The sequence below is a fragment of the Glycine soja genome, chromosome 20, assembly GCF_004193775.1.
Source record: "Glycine soja cultivar W05 chromosome 20, ASM419377v2, whole genome shotgun sequence".
Lineage (NCBI taxonomy): Eukaryota > Viridiplantae > Streptophyta > Magnoliopsida > Fabales > Fabaceae > Glycine > Glycine soja.
Window position 1 is genome coordinate 43,240,469 of NC_041021.1, and position 22,410 is coordinate 43,262,878.

At 33.5% G+C, this 22,410-nt stretch overlaps 2 protein-coding genes across 4 annotated transcripts; one reads left to right on the forward strand and one right to left on the reverse strand.

The window, feature by feature from the left end:
• The first annotated feature begins 724 nt into the window (after positions 1-724).
• Positions 725-7,900, forward strand: LOC114403142 (WD repeat-containing protein 91 homolog). Of its 3 annotated transcripts, XM_028365925.1 has the most exons (16): positions 735-1,385; positions 1,462-1,584; positions 1,686-1,705; positions 1,778-1,827; positions 1,904-2,154; positions 2,961-3,019; positions 3,128-3,222; positions 3,590-3,692; positions 3,791-3,885; positions 4,361-4,423; positions 4,709-4,784; positions 4,860-4,968; positions 5,443-5,555; positions 5,634-5,692; positions 7,203-7,314; positions 7,488-7,900. In XM_028365925.1, the coding sequence occupies exons 1-16, from the start codon at positions 995-997 to the stop codon at positions 7,620-7,622; spliced, it is 1,854 nt and encodes a 617-aa protein (XP_028221726.1). In that variant the 5' UTR covers positions 735-994; the 3' UTR covers positions 7,623-7,900. The 3 variants fall into 3 exon arrangements, 2 of the variants coding, with proteins under 2 accessions (XP_028221726.1, XP_028221725.1); XR_003664602.1 differs by having other exon boundaries at positions 725-1,385; positions 1,686-1,827; positions 4,864-4,968; XM_028365924.1 differs by having other exon boundaries at positions 736-1,385; positions 1,686-1,827.
• Positions 7,901-12,236: 4,336 nt separating this feature from the next.
• LOC114401651 (protein timeless homolog) lies at positions 12,237-21,699 on the reverse strand. The gene is made up of 21 exons (XM_028364227.1): positions 21,479-21,699; positions 21,209-21,361; positions 20,953-21,112; positions 20,527-20,845; positions 20,163-20,300; positions 19,903-20,092; positions 19,663-19,793; positions 18,733-18,945; positions 18,185-18,351; positions 17,607-17,685; positions 16,683-17,204; positions 16,213-16,583; positions 15,918-15,989; positions 15,737-15,841; positions 15,135-15,386; positions 14,874-14,942; positions 14,461-14,685; positions 14,110-14,220; positions 13,797-13,904; positions 13,397-13,513; positions 12,237-12,605 (listed from the first exon to the last, which is right to left on the reverse strand). The coding sequence occupies exons 1-21, from the start codon at positions 21,579-21,581 to the stop codon at positions 12,446-12,448; spliced, it is 3,765 nt and encodes a 1,254-aa protein (XP_028220028.1). The 5' UTR covers positions 21,582-21,699; the 3' UTR covers positions 12,237-12,445.
• Between the last annotated feature and the right edge of the window lie 711 nt (positions 21,700-22,410).

Genomic DNA, 22,410 nt, shown 5'->3' on the forward strand with positions numbered 1-22,410 from the left:
GTTAAACTTTCAAAGAGAACCAGTATTTTACCCCTGCCTTCGCACAGCTCTTATTCATTTGTATGCATATTTGTAAAGTAAGAGTGTTGAATAAGATTCAACGAATTTGATGATTTTAAGTGGAAATCAATAGCTTAGTAGAATCTAGTACACAACAGAAATTAAATTGTGCAAACAATATTGCTTAGAAAACATATTGATGGTGTTTCTTTATTTGAAGTTAAAAAAAATGCAAGAAACTCTCGTGTTTCAGGATTGAATTTGGTATTTTCCACTAATCATATTAACTATTAGGTAGCTAATAAAACAATGCAAAATGTAATGTTCGGTGAATGAAACTTTAGCACTTGGAAGAAAGACAAAAAAAAAAAAAAAATACCTAACCATGGAAAATGATGAGTGTGGACCATAGAGTCAAGCAATGGAATGTATATGGTTGTAACAGTAAAATACATATTCAAAATTTCTTACTAAGAAAATAATTATTATTCCTTCAATTTAATCTGAACCACACATGTTATTTCTTCTCTGCAGTTCTATAAATATCTGTTGCAAAACTGAACATAGTCTCAGAAATTAGTTGAGCGGTTATTTTCAGAACAGATAACCGCAACATCTCCCTACTTTTAACATTTGATTTCTATTTCCAAAATTGTTTTTAATTTTCAAAAAATTAAAATAAAAAAACTGATTTGATCAGTAAAAATTATTACGTTTCAGTATTCCTATTGCTCCAATTACATTTTATTCACCCCACCCCCAAACACAATATAAATAAAAAGTTGTTTCAAAGTAGAAATTGAACGGGAACGTTGAACCGGCTCAGGTGATTGGAAGTGAGGGCCTCCGTCACACTCACAGTCAGCATCGAAGATCGGAGACGAGGCATGAGTTGTGTGCTAACTACTACTCTTCAAACCAAACACGCATCGCCACAAAACCCCATCAGCGGCGCAATTTAGCATCAATCCGATACGACGCCGTGTGGAGCACGATGGAGAAGATGCAGCACGCGGAGGAGCTTGTGAGGGAGTTTCTGGTGTTCCGCGGCTTCACCAACACCCTCGAATCCTACGAGGCCGAATTGCGCACCGACATCGGAAAAGGATTCGAGGTCGACAAGATCCTCGACCTAATCTTCTCCCTCTACGTCCCCAAGTTCCACGCCGATAGCCTCCTCGCGCTCCTCGCTTTCTTCAAGCACTACCTCTCTTCCTCCTCCGACGCGCCGCTTGCCTCCACGCTCTCTAAGTTGGAGACTTCTCTTCTACGCTTCTACGTCGTCCACGCCGTCCAGTGCAACCGCAACGACAAAGTCGTCGACTTCTTCACGCTCTACGGCGCCGAATTGCTGCAGAGGTCCCAAGATTGGACTAACTGGTTCGGTGCGTTTTGCTTCTCTCATCGTCGTTTTTGTTTCTTAACTGGTTCGGTCACAAGATTGGACTAATTGTGTTGCAGCTATTCCTTATAAGAAGAATCCACACTTGGATCCCGAGTTTCGGGTTTTTTTCTCCAAGGAGTGGTATCAGGCTTTGCATCTTTCTTCTAGAAACTTCTTCAGCGAGGTCTTCAATGCTACTCATATCCTTCACAGAGTTTAATTCCATTTATTGTTTTTTAATTCACAAAATGTTGGTGATTTCTTTCGCAACTTGTTTTGTTTAGCCTTAATGCTGTATCACGTTTACCTGCGCTGCTGAAGGTTAGTTCAGAGATGAATGCTACTAACCTACTCAAACGAGATATTGTACATTTAAATCTTAAGTTGTCGCAGCTTCAGGCTTCGCTTGATGAGAAAGAGGTGCAGTTACGCCAATTTAGAAGGTAAGTGTGTGTTTGTTTATTCAGTGCTTTAGCGTCTATTGGACATGCTTGGGGTTCTGATTAGTTTGGGATGAAGTATGGAAGGGGGGAGTACTGGTTCATCGAGCACTTTGCGTGAAAAAACTGCTCGTATGTCAAAAGATTCTCCGGAGGTTTTTCCAGCTGGTGTTGCACGAGTAGGTCTAACAGAGAGTAGTCAAGATTCAGTTGCGGGTGGATTGGGGAATATTCACTCCGAGTTGATTGGCTCCACGTCTGGCGATGATTCAGCTTTTCTATCAAATGACCATCTGAGGAATGGTGGAGCTGACAATGCAGGTGTAAAAGGTCATGACAGTTCCCATAGAGGCAGAGAGATATACTTCAATAGTTCAATGCTGCTCACCCTCTTTGCGAAGTGATGTTAATTAATTGTCTGGTCATTGTATTTTAAGCAAGTTAATGGCTACTTTACATGGATAGAGATAGACTTGTTCAAATTTGTGTGTGAGCATCCTCAAAATGATGAATTATTGTTCTAAAAAGATAACTAGTTAATTAGTCATTGAAGTCCCGGGAAAAGTTGGGAACAGATAATGTCAGATGTCTGTGAGTTCTGAGAAATAAATGAGATTCTCTGGCAATATGACTCTCATGTGCATCCTAAAGACAATCATGATATTACTTTTGCATTGCCACTAGTTGTAAGTTATAACTTGCAAGCACAAGTTGCACTAAAACAAGATATTGATTTTGTATGTGGAGTGATCTAATATACTTTGATTTCAAATGATAGTGTTTGTCGCAGGACCCTGAAGCATAAAAGGTATCAGACATGTAAAAACCAGTTTGTAGATATTGAATCAGTTGCTGTCTTGCAGAACTATGGAAATGAAACAAGAAAGTTTTGTATTTGTATTTTTAACTTTCAATCTAGGAAGCGACCTATCAATTTATTATCACTTATTATTTCTTAAAAATTATGCTTTGTCTTCACTTATTCTGCGCCTAATTTTGTCTGAACTTCATGTTGCACCTAATTTTTTGGATGCTGAATAGATTGTTCTGCAGGTTGACATATTAATCACTAAATGTTTCAGTAACCATTGATTGTATATTTGGAAATAAACAATTAACAGTTACTTTTGTGGCAGAAAATGATGGGGAAGTTTATGGGGAAGAATATTTTTCTGAGGTCCAAGTAGAGCACCAGGTAACAATGTTAAGCCCCCCCTCCTTGTTCCTCATTTTCATTTTCCTTATCAGAGTATATTAAGTTTTATTGGAATCTGCATGAATATCATATTACTGTGTCTTACAGGAGACATTTTTGGGGCACACCAGTCCAATCAGTCGATGTCGCTTCTCTGCATCTGGAAACAATATTGCCAGTGCTTCTCTGGATGGAACTGTCAGGTATCCTTTTTGGGAGTTGATTTGAAGTATTATTTTAGTGGAAACATGGAATAGCTTTTATTTAATTTTTGGTCTCAATTACTGGGCTGTAGCATGTATTCATTTGCCACTATTTAGAACCCTTGTGTGCAGATGTGCTTAGAGCAACCAGCAAGTTAACATACAATGATACAAAATTAAGTAGAGGAAAAAAAAAAGATTGATGCACTCCAATACATTTTTCTTTACAAATTCCCCTCTATATGTTTCCCTTCATTAATGCTTCTTCTTTACCTTTCATTGAGTATCTACTATCTACAACTCTTTCTTAATTTTTATGAAATCTCAAGCAATTTTGCCTTTGTTTGCTCTGCATGTTATAATGAAGGATATGGACATATGATACATCAACTCCAGTGTCTAGAAATGCAACCATATATTGTGGCACTGAAATTTTGTCACTTGACTGGGAATGTAAATCAGACCGCTTGGTATGTGAATTGATTTCTCATGGTGATTGAATTTATTCAGTTGTAATGATTATGAGATTATAAAATTAAATTATTAAGTTGTTCCTCTTGATAAAAAGCTTCTCATAGGTACGTCTGATGGGTGCATTAAGGCATGGAATGTGGATGCAAAGAGAGTTGTCTGTGACCTCAACACAACCGAAGCATTTCCAAGGTATTTCCTGATTATATATTGGCTTAAATATGTTGAAGGTCCCTGCAAATATAGTAGTTTTTGTTTTTAGTCCCTATAAATTTTTTTTCCCTTGCAATGTTCGTTGTTTTTGGTCCTTGTCGTGAACTTGCTGTTAACATGTTTTATGTCTTTGCAAATATAGCTGTTTTAGTTTTATGGCCCTGCAAAATATAACAATTTTTTGTTTTTAGTTCCTACAAAGATAGCAGTTTTTGTTTTTAGTCCCTACTTTTAGGTCCCAATAAAATATAACGGTTTTTGTTTTTAGTCTCTATTGTTATGACAGTGACCAAAACAAGTGATGGCAAATATTGTAGGGATCAAAAATAAAATAATTACAAGGACTAAAAACAAAAATTGCTATATTTGCAGGGACTTTAAACATATTTAAACCTTGTATATTTTTCAGGTTTCTGTGCATTGCCTTTTAACTCTCCAACTTGTGGTTTTACAGTGTATTGGACATAAAGTGCAGTCCAGTGGAACCTATTTTTGTGTCTGCTGCAGCATCTGGAGGGTATTTGTTAAGTTTTTAAATGTTGAATTCTTTGTTGAACTAGTAAATTAATTTAATTTGTTGATCTGATCCTTGGTTTTAACTTTTAATACAATGCCAGTCTAATTATGATATGTATGCTTTGCTGTTTTGATTTTGGGCATAAGGATGAACTATGGTTAAATATCATTAGTCAGGGTATCCTGTCTTTTATTATGCTTTCGATTTACATCTTTCTGTTCTTCAATGTTCATTTTTGTTAATATTACGTTAGCAAGGAGTATGAGGGCCATACTTTCTGTGTAGGGCTGGTTCTAACTATATTGACCACCTGGGTTTTGCTTCACTAACTGTGTGGAACATGAAGACGTGGAAAGCCATGGTATGTGCTTCTTTGTATAAAATGTTTCATGTTTATGTGGTTTTATGGCTATTTTTAATTTTGGATTTCATAAAGACAGTCCTTCCTCTTGGAGAAGATCCGCCAGCAATTACTTCTCTATGCTTTAATCACAATGGAAAGATTTTGGCAGCTTCTGCTGTTGATGGAATGATTCACATGTTTGGTATCCTTAATTTTATTCATTTGATTATTCCTTGGTTTGATATACTTAGTGATTAATCTGTGAAGTAAAATATTTTGTAATTTTGTTGCTGTTAACATATTTCCATTATAATTTGCTTTGATTGTCATATTTCCATATTTCCATTGTTATTTGATTTTCTTCCAATTTCTCTTAATTCTTTACTTTCTTATTTACTTATCAATAATATCTATCACACTTAAATTTCTGCAATTTCAACAATTGGTTGCATTTATTAAGTTATATCTTCTCTTGCTGGAGTTGCCAATTTGCTGGGATTTCTTGTGCTTTCTATACTCTATAGAGGTTCCTTATTTTTGGATTCAGTTATTCTCTGATTATTGGGGTCAGTTATTCAGTGAAATAAAATGGTGCAATTTTTAAGATAAATGTATTTAGAATGTTCTAGCAGTGGCCACATGGTTTGGCAATCATGCCATCCTTAACTAGTCGAAGACATGTCTGCTGGTCTACAAATCACTGGCTGGCCAGCACATGATTCTTCCATCAGTTCTATTCTGTTTGGACCAGATGAGACTAGCATTTTTAGCCTGGGCTGTGATGGGAAGGCAAGTATTATAAATTTAATGTTATTCCAGCTTGTGAAATGGGTTGTACACTTATATTAATTGATTCTCTGTTGTCAGATTTTTGAGTGGAGTTTGCAAAATCAAGGTCAAATCCTGTGGTCAAGAGACTGTAGTAGGTATATTTCTAGTGTCAGCCTTACACTTATACGTAGTGTTTCTTTTTTCTTTTGTGCGGCTCAAAATAGTTTTTATTAGCCAAATGTAAGAAAATTTGATACATGGGGTTGTCATGTCAGACTCAAGAAGTAAACACACTTCATTCTGAATAAATTATAGAAATAATTTGGTTTTTTAGGCCAGATTCGATTACAAACATCAACAAAGACAGGGTTTCTCCCTAACAAGGAATTTCCTCTTTCAAAATACCAGAAATACCAATCTAACATCTTAATTGCTGCCTTCAAATTCGTTACACAACCTATATATAACTATAACTATCATGCCATAACATATAAAAGCCGAATCCTGAATTCATTCAAAAATAATTGTCCAATAACTTCCTAATACAGAATTATAACATCCTATTTCCGAACATGGCCTATCAATGCTGTTGGTACAGAAGTAGCCTTGTCCCCTAGGTTGAATTAAGGAAACCCTTCCTTGAGGATTAGCTTTTGAATTTGGTTCCATCAATTCAATCCAATTGAATTCCTCCTCCTTCTCCCCCATCATCATCTTCCCTCAAAATCAGCACCCTTACTTTATATTTTTGACACCTATCCAGTGGCCTAAATTGTTAGCCACATTGCCACAGCGGCGTTCCTCTCTCCTTCAAATATATTCTTGATAAGGCAAGTGCCTTGTGCCACTGTTATGTAATTATGTAGGCTGGTTGCTGTCACTAGAATTAACATTCAAATTTCCAATCAAACCCAGTGGTTTTAAATTGTGGAATGGATGCTTTTTAGTAGTGTTACTGTTACTTGAACTGGTTTACACAGAGAATCCAAAACTTGGTTTGACACTCCTAGTTTTGGTCGTTCGGTAACTGCTCCTGGTAATCAGAAAGGTTCACAAATATTGGAGCAATTTTCTTTGGCCATTTGGGAACATAACTAAGAATCTCCAAACAACTCATCTTTAATGGATTGTGCGAGGCAGATTGCCCTTGGAGAATTCTGCGGGTCGTGTTTGCATCTTCCTTCTGATAACATTGCTCAACTCATTCATAAAATATCCTAAAGCTTGTTCTAGAATTTTTTACTACACAAGCAACATTTCAAACTGCTGGCTGCACATAATCTTCGACCTAACTTGTTTGAGTTGTTTGGAAGATAGCAATAAGTTAGGCCTAAACCCTAATTATAAGAGGACTGGACCTCTGGAATGTGGACAAATAAGGGTAGATGGATATGGGATATAATCTGATACTACCTTGCAATTTGAGCTTTGGGTCTAACAACTCCATAATATAAAATTGGTTTGTAAGGTTAGGATTGCCCAAGTCTTATAATGACTATATTGGCCATATTCCTAGTCAATGTGGGGTCCCAATATTATAAGTGTAAATATTTTATTGTATTTGGCTTTCTGTCTAAAACATTTTTATCCCCATTCCTCCTATCCTTGGTTTTATACATGTTTGAAGAATTAATTCTCAGCATGACCTTTTTTTGCCTTTCATAGGTTCTGTTACCCCCTCAATGATTCAAAATATTGCAGACATGAGATGGCATTAGATGCAAATGGGAGGAGACTCTTGGTAACATCCAGTTCATTTAGAGCACCCATATACCAGGTTGATGATTCGTGGTGAATTGTGATTAGACCATTGCCTTTAAGGGATTATAATTATATAATTTACTTATTCATATTGGTTTGACTTGTAACATCCAGTAAATTTTGGCTTTGCATTTTTTCAGTTATCTTGTTAGTTATCTGGAATTGTTGTGTGTGGTTGTCTTGTGTCAGGTTCATGGTCATTTGAGTGGATGGAGAACACTTCCGCATGGTGCTCCTATTACTGCTGTGGATTGGCATCCAACCCTGCCCATTTTTTTGACTGGATCAGCTGATAACTCTGTCCGAGTAACATCTTTATCATAGCACCACGTTGTAACATGGAGTTTTTCATCATTCTTTCTTGAGACTTCATTAGATTTTTTGTTGTAATATACTGTTGCTCTCTCTCTCTCTTGATTGACTGATAGAAAGATAGATAAAAGTTACTAACTGATCTTATACTGTTGGTATGTTTTGGAGTCTGCAGGAAGGATGTACATCTGTACATATTTATGCAATGGGCTTGGATGTCTATTTATACTTGAGTAAAAAATCAATTTGATCAAATTGACATCACTAGTCAATTTGGTCTCATTACCAGATTGGATATCTATTTAGATCTTAATTGACACCTATCAGATAATTTGATTTCTGAGACTGGTACTACCAGTCAATTTGATTTCTTAACAGTATGAAAGGGTAAATTTAATTTTTAATTTTTGTCAGCCATTAGTTAATTTGGTCTTTGATGCACTCTTAACATTAAGGACCAAATTAACTGATGTAATCAATTACGAGACAGAAATTGATTACATCAGTAACAAAAGCTTAAAAATAATAGAATAATTGTCTATAAAGAAAGAATTTGATTACATCAGTAACAAAAGCTTAAAAATAATAGAATAATTGTCTATAAAGAAAGAATTTTACAAGTTTACAAGTTTTTCTTTCAGTTCTAATATAAGACGGTGTGAATTACATCTATAAAGAAAGAATTTTACAAATTTATTTTAAGATTTATTATGTTCATCAATTGGGTTCTCTCATAGTCAAGAAAGATCAAAGAAAAAGACAAATACTTCAATTTGTATGTATAATCGCAATCAGTGATTTCTTTCTTGCCTTAGGCATTTGTTTTCTTTAAGAGTGAATATCTTTCAAAAGGTTCTTGTAGGTGGTTCCTACGAGGTATTTTCTAAGTTCTTGGTGTGGTATCCAAAGGAAGACTTAGAAAGGTCAAGAAAGTTTCTTGATGTGAAATTCTTGTACGAATTTTGAAGTGATTAGTGAAAAACCTCAGTGGGTTACTAAGGATTGAATGTAAGTCACAGTGTAGTGACTGAACAAGTATAAAAATCTTGTCTCAATCTTTCTCACTCTATACTTTTAATATTCAGCACTTTATTGAACATTTTGTTTCTTGTTCATGTTAGGGCCATATACATATATCATTGTGCATTGCATAATCCTCTCTTGGATAAAAAATCAATTCATAAAACTCTGATAAACAAATTTGTGGAGGAATTGGACTGTTTATTGGAAGAAAAAAGTTTACAATATAATTCACTCCCTCTTGGATTTCCATGTCATTTGTCTATCAACGAGAAGCTTCTAGTTTTTAATCAATATCTCTGATCTTTGACAATAAATTCAAGATCGCACACAAGATGGTTGTGGAAATCCAAATGAGAGTGGCAGTTAGTGAACGAGAGGCCTATATGAAATAATAATTCAGTCCCTCTTAGTACATAATTTCAATTCCTATAGATAATCTTATATTTTTAATTTATTATATTTTTATAATCTTATATATTATTTTTTAAAATATAATATATAATATTATATGTACATTTATATAAGTTTTATTTTTATTTTATTTGGTGAAATAGATAGAGGAACTAATTTTACAATTAAGTTTTTTTTTTATTCTAAAAGCATCTTCAAATATATTTTACATAATATTATAAAGAAACATTACGAAATGTTTCAAAACACAAATCCCATAAGAAATAGAAGCATTTGAAATAAGCAAAGTGACTTCATAAAACCCTAAACGTACAAATCATACTTTTATTTATATATCTTGAATAACACATTAACCTTGTGGCCTCGAACTTGTCGAAGTACGGACATCAAGGACCTGCATTGTACACAGGGTCTGTTAGGGTAAATGACGAGTTGTTTTTCCTCAAATTTAAATATTACTTAGATATTATACGTGCAACGATAAATTTTAAATAATCTGAGAATTTGTTTGCATGTAATATGATTGTATAAATTTAATATCGTTGTAATATTATATATTTATTTATATTTTAAATACTATGCTATATATTAAAAAAATAACGTAATACGATAAAACATCAATTATTTTTTTAAGTTGTATGAAATTTTGTAGTTTTGATTTATCTCACACACATACTTTCGTAGTAATTATCTTCTCTCTTATGGATGGTAAAAATGAGATCTATAAATCTAAATGTATAATCTATATGAATGATTAAAGTTAAAAATTAATTAGTGGTTAGATAATTAATTAAAAAGCTATGTATATTTATCTTTTAATCTTAAGTATTAAAATATAATCTAATGAGGAGTTCTTATTACTTAACACGCATATATCTAAATAATCTGACAATGTTTAAATCTCTAAGAAAAAAACAATTCTTTACGTACCACCACAGTTGCAGTTTCCTAGATTTCAATAGACGGAGTTCTTCTTTTGGATCACAAAGTCAGAAAGTCATAGATTCGGTACAGACTCTAGAGTCGATCACAAACAGGATTGGTTTTAAACGTGCCATTCTCCTTCCTGTAGTAAGTCTGACCAATTCTTGTGTCTAAGATATATTCATAAACACTTTCTAATTAAATGTAAACTTATCTATGAAATTTATGTATGGAAGAGGATTGTTAATCACACTCTCTAATTAACAAAATAACCAATCTATTTCAAAATGCGAAAGGTCAAATTAGTTCGGTTCACATTTAATATTTCTTTTCTAACTGATTCAAAAAAAAATTCCTAAAAATTCATCCACCACGAATTGCAAATACATGGAAGGTCATGAAAACTCGGTGGCTTTTTCTAGATTTATGGAAGGTCATAAATTTAACTATCAGCGACACAACCATATTTAATTCAAAAAAATTTCTTAAAATATCCTTAATGTACTTGTAGAATAGGAATAGAATAGAAATAAATGATTTACTGAAAATAAGATTTTATTAAATGAGACAAAAGTTAGTATTTATTTATATTTAAGTCCAAAATTAATTTTTTTCTTATATTTAAGTTCAGAGGAAATACTGAATTATGTATTCTCTTTCATACACGCACACTAAGCATACCATATTTTTTGGGTCAGTAATATATATATATATATATATATATATATATATATATATATAAACTTCAAATTTTTATTCAGATAAAAAAAATAATTTTATAACAACAGTTAATTTGATTCAATTATATAAATTTCACAGTAATCATCATATCAAAACTTTAATTTTATAATAGCTCTCATATCAAAACATTTTAGAGGATTATGAATTTTTAATACAATAATTTACTATTATTGTTATCAAATAGAAATTGAAAAAAAAAACAATGAAATAAGAGATAATGTAGTGCTAATTTGAAAATTATTTTTTTGAATAATTATTTAATTTTAGGATATTTACTTTTAAAATAATCATTTACTTTTAAAAATAATAATTTAATCATTATTTAATATATTTAATTTAATTTATGTATTACATTGTTATTATTACTTGGAGAAATAACAATCAAAATAAATTTAAATAAGTTTAATATTTTTAAAACTATATCTCCTAATTAAAAATATAAGTAATTATCTTCCTCAATTTATATATATATATATATATATATATATATATAATTTAATTGAACCTATGCATGTAAAATTTTAGTTAAATTAAACATTCTTAGGTATGTGTTCTTTACTTATATTTTAAAAAATATAATATAAGTTAAAATATTTGTTTTGTTTAGTTAATATAAAAGCGATTGATGAAGCATTAAATAATTATTAATTTGTATGAAATTTGGTGACGGAAACCAAGTTTGTGAGAAGAGCTCTCTCCGTCGCCAAAGGTTTCTCCACACTGAACCAACATTTCTCTTGAGCAACCGTATTCCCTCAACCATGAAGATGGACGACCCTAATTCATGCCCACTAGAGCAATGGTATCCCTCAACCATTATTTGTGGACAAAGGAACTGCATTTACGAAGGTTCAATTTCAACGTTACGGCAAATCATAGCAACAGTAAAATGAGTGGCAGGCTTTAGGGGACACTAACAAGTAGAATCTTAAGATTCAATGGGTAAGAAATAACCAACCAGAATTTATGTTTATGAAACGGATGTTTTAGGTACAACAATATAAAACAAGGTTTATTTACAAATATAATTCTTAAGTCATAAAATGAGGCAATTTTTTTTTTATGCATCTTGAATTCAGAGTTGTCTGCACAAAACAAAGTTAATTGACTTCATGGGTGAAAAAAGTCACTTGGTGAAACCTTCAGCTACAAAGATCTCTTTTACCTTGGTACTTGGTAGCCCTCTTTAGATGAAAATGATAAACCATTTTATACTGAGAATAAAACAGTTGGCTATTTCATGAATTAATCGACAAGATGGTGAGATAAAGATAACCAGAACCGTGCTTATCATTCTACTGGTATTCGCAGAATTTCCAAACCAGCAATGGTGATCGAATCCTCATGTTGGAAATCAATTTGGATATACTGCCTCAGATTTCTCACAACATACCAGCAAGAATTTAGTAGGGATATGCAGTATTATATCTATTGAATCAAGGGCTGTCGTAATGCCGTTCCCAGAACTGGAAGTTTACTAGAAGGAAGACTAGTTCCATTATTATTTTATACTTTTTGGTCTTGTGAGGATGAATAGTTTCATTATCATTTTGCCCACGAATGAGTTGACATGCTTCTATATTTAAAAGTAACACGTGACCCTTTTAGGGTATGGTGTGCTGTTTGAGCAATTGACAACCAGGAGTATACACAGAAGGATCCAATCCTTATATATATCAGTTTAGTAGAAAATATTTTCAAAAAAATAAACCCGCTCCCTAATAATGCTTTCCCCTTCAGTCATCGTCCTCGGGATCAATCACCATTCTCAGCTTCCTTCTGGATCTGGCATTGTCAGGAACTGCACTAACAGCCACTTCATCCTCTAAATCTGCTAAGTCATCCATTTGCTGATATTCTACTTGAGAGGAATTCATGGAATCAACACGATATTCCCTGCCAGTACAAATTCAATTCAACCACCAATCAAATTAGTCCATAGAAAAGGCTGAGATAACTGTATCGGTATATTTCTAATTCCACTTTGCTTTATAGATATTACTGCATTATGTTAGATATGAAGACAGACAGAATATACTATATCGACTTGGTCATCTCTTCAGAAACAATCTGCTTGACCCCACTACAATTGAACAGAAAAATAGAAAAGTAGTAATAACTTATGTTTTATACACCAACAAGGCAACAAGTGTTTAGTCCAAGGGGCACCGGGACTAGGTTTCTTAAGCACGTGGTCAAGGGTTCAAATCCTGTACACCAACAGAAAAAACCTTATTGGGAGGGGAGCAGCTCACCTAAGAGTGCCAACAGATCCCCCGAAGGAGATTAAAAATCTAGGTGATTATGCTCCTTTGCAATCATATGCACCACCAAAAAATTGATCTTTATTTCCATAAAGCCAATTGTTGCGTTAGCCGATTGCTGTGTTAGTTAAGGAGAAGCACCCCTTGATTCATATTTACATCTGAATAACTATAAATGTTACTACAATTTATAGTTCAACGAATGGATTAAATACCCAGGAATGTTAATAAACTCAATTGTCAGCCTAAATAATCATATCAAACTAGCAAAAGTGTGCTATTGCAACAAGAAATCTTTTCCCATTAAGTGGTAAAAGTTTGCCATTAGTCTATATTAGCAAAAATGAATCTCATTGACATCATTATACACTAAATAAAATTCTATTACCAAAAATAAAAATGACAGTGATGACAAAGGCATACCCTTCCGAAACCTCTGTTATGCCTCCATTGAAAGAATCGTCGCCCATTATTCTCTCATGAATTTGGATATTTTCAAGCTCAACTTGCTTTGATTTAAGAGATGGTCGTCTAGTTCTTCTGCATCCAGAAATTATACCAATACAAAGAAAATTAAATCTGGTACGAACAGTGCTGGAATAAACAACTAAAATTACAAGTGATATAGACAATGGGTAATTAATTTTAAGAAATTAACAAGAGAAAGGAATTTTTCCATACATACAAACTTAACTAACATTGTAGCAAGATTTCAAATAAAAATAAATAAACAATTCAAACTAAATTCCTCATATGCACATTTATGTTCCTATCATTGATCAATAATATCCAAGAAAGAAAAGTGAAAGTATGGAATATTTACTTGAGAGCAGAGCTGAGCATTTCATCATCAGAATCATCTCTTGACGATGAATCCACATTAATGGGTTCAAGTAATTGTTCAGTTGATACTTTGCTATTTATTTTTTTCCTAAATTAAATAAAAGAAAATTAATTACAAATAAAACAAAAGTGGTTGATGGACGAGACAAATTCATCATTTTTTAAGTCAAAGCAGATAGAAGCAGGAGCCGGAAGAATCACCAGCTCAAAGTAAATTTGTGACCATCATTATTGATCCTATTGTTGATCAGTAAAGTGATGATCCTATAAACGGGAAGGTAAAGGAACATTACTTGAGAACAGAGCTGAGCATTTCATCATCAGAATTGTCTTTTGACAATTTATCCTCACTGGTTTGTCCATGTAACTGTCCCCTTGATAATTTGTCACTCTCCATTTTCTTCCTAAATTTATATAAACATTAAATAATAGTTAAAGGGAGGACAGCTAGGAGAGACTCATCCATCTGGACAGCACAATAAAATTGCATTTGACAAAGTATTGAAATTCAGCTATGTATAAAATTTGAAACAATGTAAGGCATTTTGAAAGAAGTTACACATGTCAATGAGTGAATATTATTTTGCAAACAGGCAGAAGTATTAATGGCATGGCTTTGCAAAACTACAGACCTAACACATTACCTTTTTACCAGTGATACCAATGTCTCATCATCAGATTCATCCATCCTTTCATTTGAACGATCCATGAGATCTGCACCCTTTGGGTGCATTTTTCCTCCAGAACTCTTCAGAGGAAGAGACAAACCAAGCTGCTTAAGTTTTCGAGAGACTTGGGCAGTAGTGAATTTACCATCCTTATCCAGTGCATTGGCTATCATGTAACTACATCTTCTTTGGTCCTTGAATCTGCAGAAATAACAACCCAGCTATTAACAGCAAAATCAAAAGCTAAATTGAAATGCTATTTGTCATCCTGAGCAAAATAATATAGAAAATTCAGAAAACATTGAATTTTATTATTTAACTATCCATTCAGCAGTCATCAATCAAAGAGCAGAAAGAGATCAAATGCAAGACAACCAAGTGGTACTCACTGCTCATATAGAACTTTGATTAGAGCTTCCTGATCTTTATTGAAAGCCTGGACTCTCTTTTTTTTTTGCCTATAAATATGAAATTGAACACAAACTTAGAGAAGACTTAAACACATTCGATGCATCAAAATGTATATAAAAAAATTGTCAAATAAGATGAACAATAATGACAACATTTCATTTCCCAGAGGAAACATAAATTTAATAGAAGAAAAAATACCAGTAATAATTAATAAGCATAAGAGTTCAGTATAAACTTACAGGTGCTGAACCAACAGGCTTCCCTCCAAATTCACGGATTTATGATTGGTAGCTCCTGTTATTTTGTCACTGTCTAACTGATTAGGGCTAGTAGACAAAGGTCCTTCAGCATCAGCATCACACATCTTTCTCCTAGGTGCAACTGCTAGTCCTAACCTTTTTAACATATTGGAAATTTGAGCTGGTGAAATTTTACCATCTGGATCTATCACTTCAGCTATACGGTGACTGCAATGTTGGTCATCTTTGAATCTAGAATGTTTGAAGTGAGGAAGAACCATTGGTGAAAACAAAGGCCAAATCTTATATGCTAGAGAGAAACAAAAAAATGAAATGCTATGAATCAATCTATCATGCTGACTCTTTAAGTATGCTTGTACCAATGATGTAAAAATATAAAAGAAAAAAGGATAAATCTTATATGGAAGAGAAAAAAAAATTGAAAAGCTATGAATTGATCTATCTTGCTGACTCCTTTTAAGAATGTTTGTACCAATGATGTAAAAAAAATAAAAGAAAAAAGACTGAATTTCTTTTTGACAAGGCTCTAATTTAAATCATGCTCCAAAGTTCAGACAAAAGTTTGATCTGGTCAAACCTACTTCTCATGGAGATCTTTGATTTGTCTTTCCAAATCACCATCAAGAACAAGTTTCTTCCTTCTCCTTGGAGCAATTTGAGATTCATCTTCCATCAATTGCTCCCCACTGTTATGCCCAAGTGAACCAAGTATCAGAAACTATAAAATCTCAAGTAAAATTTGATGTCAAGTTGTAAACGTACTTATGATCATCTTTGTCACTGTTACTGCCAGAGGTAGGTGCAAAGCCTTTAATAACATCATCAAGCTTGTCTCTACAGAAGGAAGAAACAAAAATAAGAGTAGATTCATTGCAGATAATTCTTTGCAGTGATCAAGAATAATTATGAACCAATCAATCAACAAGCATAAATTGAAAATTGGTCCCACATTCTAAAAATGGTCATCTCAGTGCTTCAAAAAAATTTCCCAAAAGAAATAGAAAGTACAAAATCATACATAAAAGCTTAGAAGCAAAGTTTGAGGGTTTTATCTTACTTTTGATATCCTGAGTCATGAGTAATCACAACATCGGCTTCATCCTCACCAAGTGCATCAGCTATGCTTCTGCGTGTCCACACCTTTGCTGGGGATGAACCAATTTCTTCATCTCCCTGAGTGTTATTCCAATTGGCACTTTCTTTCTTCAAATGACCAAGCTCGCTCAACAAATATTCAGCATTGATGTAATGGCATTCCCTCCGAGTCTTCCAGAAAAGGAGTTCCACAAACAAGAGGGGTTGCTTTTTCATTTTCTTTAGCATCTTTCTGACCAAACAAGTCAGAAAATCAACTATACCTGCATAGTCCTTGCAGGGACATGACTTTTGTTCAACCAGGATGTCATAAAAAGTTGTGAGCAGCGACAACTGCAAGAGTGTGTCAACAAGATTAATAAATAGTATTCAGTATTCACATTTCAAAAACTTCACATTCTCATTGAAGATGAAATGCTTTCTGGACTTAACCTGGTAAAGCATAGGATGGAGTTCAAGGTCATCACTTATTCTCCGCAGCATGCTTATTATGTAATGGTTTGTAGCCAGGGAATTGCTCTTGTAAAACTTGAGCAACCAACATAATTTCTGAATGATATTATGATTTGCAAAGGCAGAGACCAGCGTTGAAACCTTGAAATCAACTTCATTATATGCATGTAGTTGCTCATCTTCAGAAAAATCCTTAGTACCATCCAACATATCCTCATTAACATGTTCAGAATTTGTGGCTCCCATTGGTTCTAACCCAACTTGGGAGTTCCCAACTTCCTCAACATGATTTTCATGTTCATTATCATTAGGGATAACATCTTCCCCAGTGGAATTTGCATTTGGTAGGCCTTCCTGCAGTGGCTGATTTTCTGCTGATTGATTGACAGTTGAGATGCCAGTTTCATTTTGAATGAAAGAATGATCTCCAGCCAGTTTGTCCCCTGATTCTGTCTCTTCTGGAATTATTTTTTTTTTCACTTTCCTTGATTTTCTAGACACCTTGAATTTATAAGATATAAAGTAGAGAAAAGGATCAAAATGTAGTAAAATCTTAGTTGGTATGCTCAGCAGCAGATTTTTTTATAATTTTTTTACATTTCTATGTATCACATTATTAATTATTAATGTCAAGGACTAACTCTCCAAAAATGTTGAGCTACTAGTGAAGGCTCATTAATGGCTTTAGTATATCTCTAACAAAGCAAATGGAAGCAAAGTTGTTATTTTTAAATGTGAAATTGAAATCACTGTGAACAAATAGGGTATTGCACTTGAAGTTGAATTGATAACTATATGTTGTAAAGTGGTAACAGGCATCTTGCCTTGTTTGTTCTAGATCTACTTTATTTCAAAGATATCACTAACTCATGACAGACACACAAACACATAATTTCAGCTTACCCTCAATGCTCCTCGAGACTGAAGATTATCCATCAGCTTTACAACCTTGTGAATGATTTCCACTAAATCTGAAAGATCACTGACAAGAAACAGCAATCATAAATATAGCAGCAAAGAAAGAACAGTGGATTATACACAAACACACAACAAAAATATGCATAAAATAAAATCACTATCATTGGACTTACATATGACAACAATTGGATACCTGCAATAACAGACAATTTTGCACAAAATGCATTTGAATTGAAAAAGTGAATTAGCTAAGTTGATTATAAAAGAAAATTTATTTGATTGGAAATAAATGCTTTTCCACTTTCTATCACAATGCAGCTTCCCATACTCAACTTTCTTAACAATCAACACTCACACCAGTAGAGTATTTATGCATTATATTTTGTATAAAGAATGAACTAAAAAGACATAACTAGTAATTGATCAATAGAAGTCCTTTGAATAGCCTTTCATGGACCAGAGGCTGCTAAGATACAAGTTTAAGACATGAAAAAAGCAATCCATATATGTTCATGATTAAGGTATGTGAATTTTTTTTCTTTGTTAGAATAAAGAGGTCAAACCTTTTGGGTTGTTTGTGGGTGTCAAAGGTTTTAATCAAATTCAATAGGAACTGAGTCATCCCTTCCTCAGTCTGATCATAAAATAACTTGTACAAAAGTATGCGAGCTGTTTGAGGTTCCTTTGAGTCTTCAGGCAACAATTTAAGAATCAAATCCAGCATGCGAATCTGAAAAACCAAGAAAGGGCAACTAAGAAACATTTAATGAGTGATGGAGTTCATGTCAACATTCTTGTGTTCAACTTAATGTAGTAGGGAAATGCCCTAATTTGTAAAATTAACCAAAAAAAAATAGTAAATCAAAGTGAGACCAATGGAACGCAAACAAAAATGAAAGGGATTGACAAAGAAAAACTGCTTATAGAAGTGAACTAGCTGTAAGATATTTTTACAGTAACCTAAGCACCTTTGGTTAAAACCGAGAGCACAGATATAAAAGAAAGAAAGTAGAAAGTTGTCTACTTTAACCCCATGATGTAAGGATACATGCAAAAAACTAAATAAACAACATAGCAGAACATATTATTAAGATTTGATAGTGCATATTACCATGTTTTTCAAAAGAGAACCGGCTGCAGATAGAAACTGATAGTCATTTGTTTCCTTTAGACCATCATAGGCATGCCGCCACTTTGAAATAACCAATTGAAACATTGACTCATTCAAGGATGCTGCAATTGGACCACATATTTGACCACTGAAATCTGAGGTATCTGCATCTTTATGACTAAAAGTCTCAAATGTGTCCCCTCCCTCCGTGGTCTAATGAAGAAGAGAACATATGTGAGAATGACATCTTTTCTCAATTGTAGATTGACAAATCACATGTATGCTATTTACAAATAAAGCAGCAAGTGATACCTCACACAACATGAGAACAAGGGATGTTGTTATTTACTGTCTAATTTCATTTTGTATTTTTGTTGATTTCCATTTGTCCAGCTAAAAAATTTCATTTATAAACTTATCATTTAGCACATGGATAATGACTTATTCCATATTCACCTTAATGAAATCCAATATCAAAGGTCATAAAAAAAATAAACCAAGAAAATCCAAGAAACCAAAGAAATCGAATCAAGTGAGTTTCTATCCTCTTGTTATCTCCTTTATTGTGTTATACAGAAACAGTAATTAGTATCCTCCACTATTCACTAATAGATAGCCACATTGTGTCAGAAACTGTAAGGCCTACAAACAATCATTATATGAAAAGTTTGTCTCAACATGCTTTGAGAAACTGAAAATTACAATTTACACCTACTTCAATAAACAAATCAGAAAATTCATTATGCTAAATACTAAGTAATTAGAACACAACTAAATATGCATGCAGAATCTATAAAATTCCAACATTAGATGAATACTTAATTGCATTGAATACCTCTAATCAAGGGGCAATGTTAAGTATTTCAGCTTGAAAGAGGAAAAGAGAAAAGTATGCCAAAAAATTTGCAATTCTCATATTATCATTCTCACCTTAGAAGCTGAATACTTGTAACACTGAAATGAAGTGACAAATTCAGCCACTTGAAAGAAAACAACAACATCACTTTTTTGAATTGAGGGATGTTCCTTTTCAATATCTTCACGAATGGATCGCATCAAAACTGATACAGGTTCAAATTGCAGTGAGATTACTTTTAGCTTTTGCAATTGGAAACCAAAACAATATATTTGAAAATGATACAATTTATTCTGAAAAAAAAAACATCATACCATTGTATCCCCCAGAAAGAAACTGATTCACAAATCCGTGAAGCAGCTCCAATATCTTATCCTCTGTTGAAGGCAACCTTGGATGATCCCACACAGTTCTTTTGGTAGGACCCCGGGTGACATTTTGTGCTTTAAGCAGCACATTGTGAGAAGAATTAGGATTTCCCTTAATTACTGCCTTAGAACCATCCTACCAAACAGACAACAGTTATCACCCAAGTCCACCATTATAAAAGCATAAGTAGGGCAAAAAGTAGTACCATGGTAAGCCTAGCAAATGTTCCACTAAATTGTGAATGTCGACTCAGATTGTTGAGCTTACAAATATTTCTTCTCTTCTTTTCCTCCTCCAAAATGAACTGGAGACTATTAAGAGAAGTCTGGGGTTGTTCGTCCTCCTAAAATGAAGTTTAGAAAATGTAATTGACCGAACAAAAATACAAACTAAGAATAGGATATAAATGCACTAGATGGGAGCAGTTAGAAAGAGTAAATCATCAAACATTCCAAAAAACCTTGTAAGTTATACTAGCAAAGCACATTCCAGAAAGAATAATCTAAATTAGTAGGGTGCTCTTTGCCAGCATGGAAAAAAATGACATTAGTCACAATGAGAGGCCTAACCTTTGATTCCTTCAAATGTGCCCTAACAATTAACTCCGGGTCCTGACCCATCAAAATGTAATGAAAAATTTCCAGTAGAAGCAAGTTATCCTGACGGAGATAAACATTAGAACTACCAACACATTGAGATATAACCAGCATTATATCCATTACATTCTCCCGAAACAAAAGTTCCAGAAACCGGTCTCTCATTGATAACAACTGAGTAGCAAGTCCCCCTGACTTCTGGTGAGTCGGAATCTCTTGAACAGCTAGGATATTTCTAAATAACGTAAGCACTAGCTGTACCAATTTCCAATCATCCTCACTAAACGTGCCACTGTAAACAAACAATTAAAAACACACAAATAAGTAAGTCTTCCAATTCTTTTCTTTCCATCCACACTCAACAATACCAAAAACACACAGCAGTTTGCAGCCTCTCACCGTTCCAAATTCTCGAGCGGTCTCTCTAGAAACGACACTATCACTGCAGCAACGTCACTGTTAGTCAAAGCAGACTTCAAACCCCAAAGATACTCCAGCTGCTGGGATATATCCGTGGAAGAAGGCTCGATCGGCATCGTAAGGAACACCAGAACCTTCACTGCGAAAAACAAAAAACATAACAACTCAACAACTACCAATTAACCAAATCCCAACACAACTTTATCAATAATACTAATACAAATTCAACAAAAACCTGCATTGAGTAGCAAGTTGCTATCTTCATGATAGAGCTCGATGGTAGGGATTAAGTACTTGGAAACGATGTTCCATTTGCAGACTTGCTTGAAGACATCGCGCGTTTGGGGATCGTCGCGCCTAAGAAAGCGCAGAAGGTCTTTCAGGTTATCTGGTAATCGGTGATGAACATGAGCAATGAGGAATCCGAATTTTTCATCAAATCGAATTCGGAAGGATAAAACAAAAAAAAAAAAAAAGGAAAATTGGAAGTGCGAGAGATTCGTACCGAGACAGTATTGGCCTTTGATGTAACCGATTACGTTGCCTTCATCGTCGACTTCGATGGTTCCGATGCCGGCGCAGATTACGGATAAGCCTTCAGTGTCCATGGTGTGAGTGTTTCAGTGAGGGAATTGCAGAGAGTGTGGGGTTTTGGGATCTAAGAAAGAGTTAGTTCAGTGGAGTTGAGTAGAAGAATGGCGGAAAATCTTCCCGCGCTTTTGAGGGTAGGGCAGGAAAACGGTGTCGTTTAGTTTCGTGGGTTCTTGGGTCGTGGGCTTTTATAACAGGCTTGCGAACTGAACAATGGCCATGCTATATGCTATTCACAAAAACTTCTTTTTACTTTTCGCACGAATTTTTGTAATTTTTTTTTTATGAAAACTAGTTTCTACTTTCTATTACTCTTGTTTTATTATAAATATATTTTTTCTTTCAAAGAGATAAATAATTTAGAATAAAATATTACTCTAATTTAGAAATAAGCTTTTAAGCTTAAAAATAAAATCTAATAAACATTTTTTTTACTTTTTTTAAGTTCTTATTTTTTAACTTTTATTTAAAAATAAATTTTATATATAAAAAATAGTCCAAATATATCCTAAGTCTTGACTGAATATTAGTTTTATATTTAACTCAAAAAAACTGAAAACTTGTAAAAACTTTTTGGTCTCACTAATAAGTAAAAAATCTTAAGAACAGTATTAAAAAAATTAAAATGGAACAAAGATTGAAACTTTGGAATATTTTATTAAAACAAGAACATTTTTTTCCATTAAAATAGAACATTGTTGATTGCAAGCAATCTTTAATTAATTTCTACTCTTGAAGTGATGCTTAGTGTAAAAAGACCCATCTTCCTTTATTTATTTTTTTTAAAAAAATCATACACATATCTATATGTCTCTCTGTATTTCCTTTTTAAAACATCATTATCAG

Coding starts and splice junctions, on each gene's coding strand:
- LOC114403142 (XM_028365924.1), top strand. CDS start 995: ATGGAGAAGATGCAGCACGCGGAGGAGCTTGTGAGGGAGTTTCTGGTG. Junction 4,785..4,859: donor TGAAGACGTGGAAAGCCATG/GTATGTGCTTCT, acceptor GATTTCATAAAG/ACAGTCCTTCCTCTTGGAGA. Junction 7,315..7,487: donor TTAGAGCACCCATATACCAG/GTTGATGATTCG, acceptor GTCTTGTGTCAG/GTTCATGGTCATTTGAGTGG.
- LOC114401651 (XM_028364227.1), bottom strand. CDS start 21,581: ATGGACACTGAAGGCTTATCCGTAATCTGCGCCGGCATCGGAACCATC. Junction 16,584..16,682: donor TCCATCCTATGCTTTACCAG/GTTAAGTCCAGA, acceptor ACACTCTTGCAG/TTGTCGCTGCTCACAACTTT. Junction 15,842..15,917: donor AGTGACAAAGATGATCATAA/GTACGTTTACAA, acceptor TGGGCATAACAG/TGGGGAGCAATTGATGGAAG.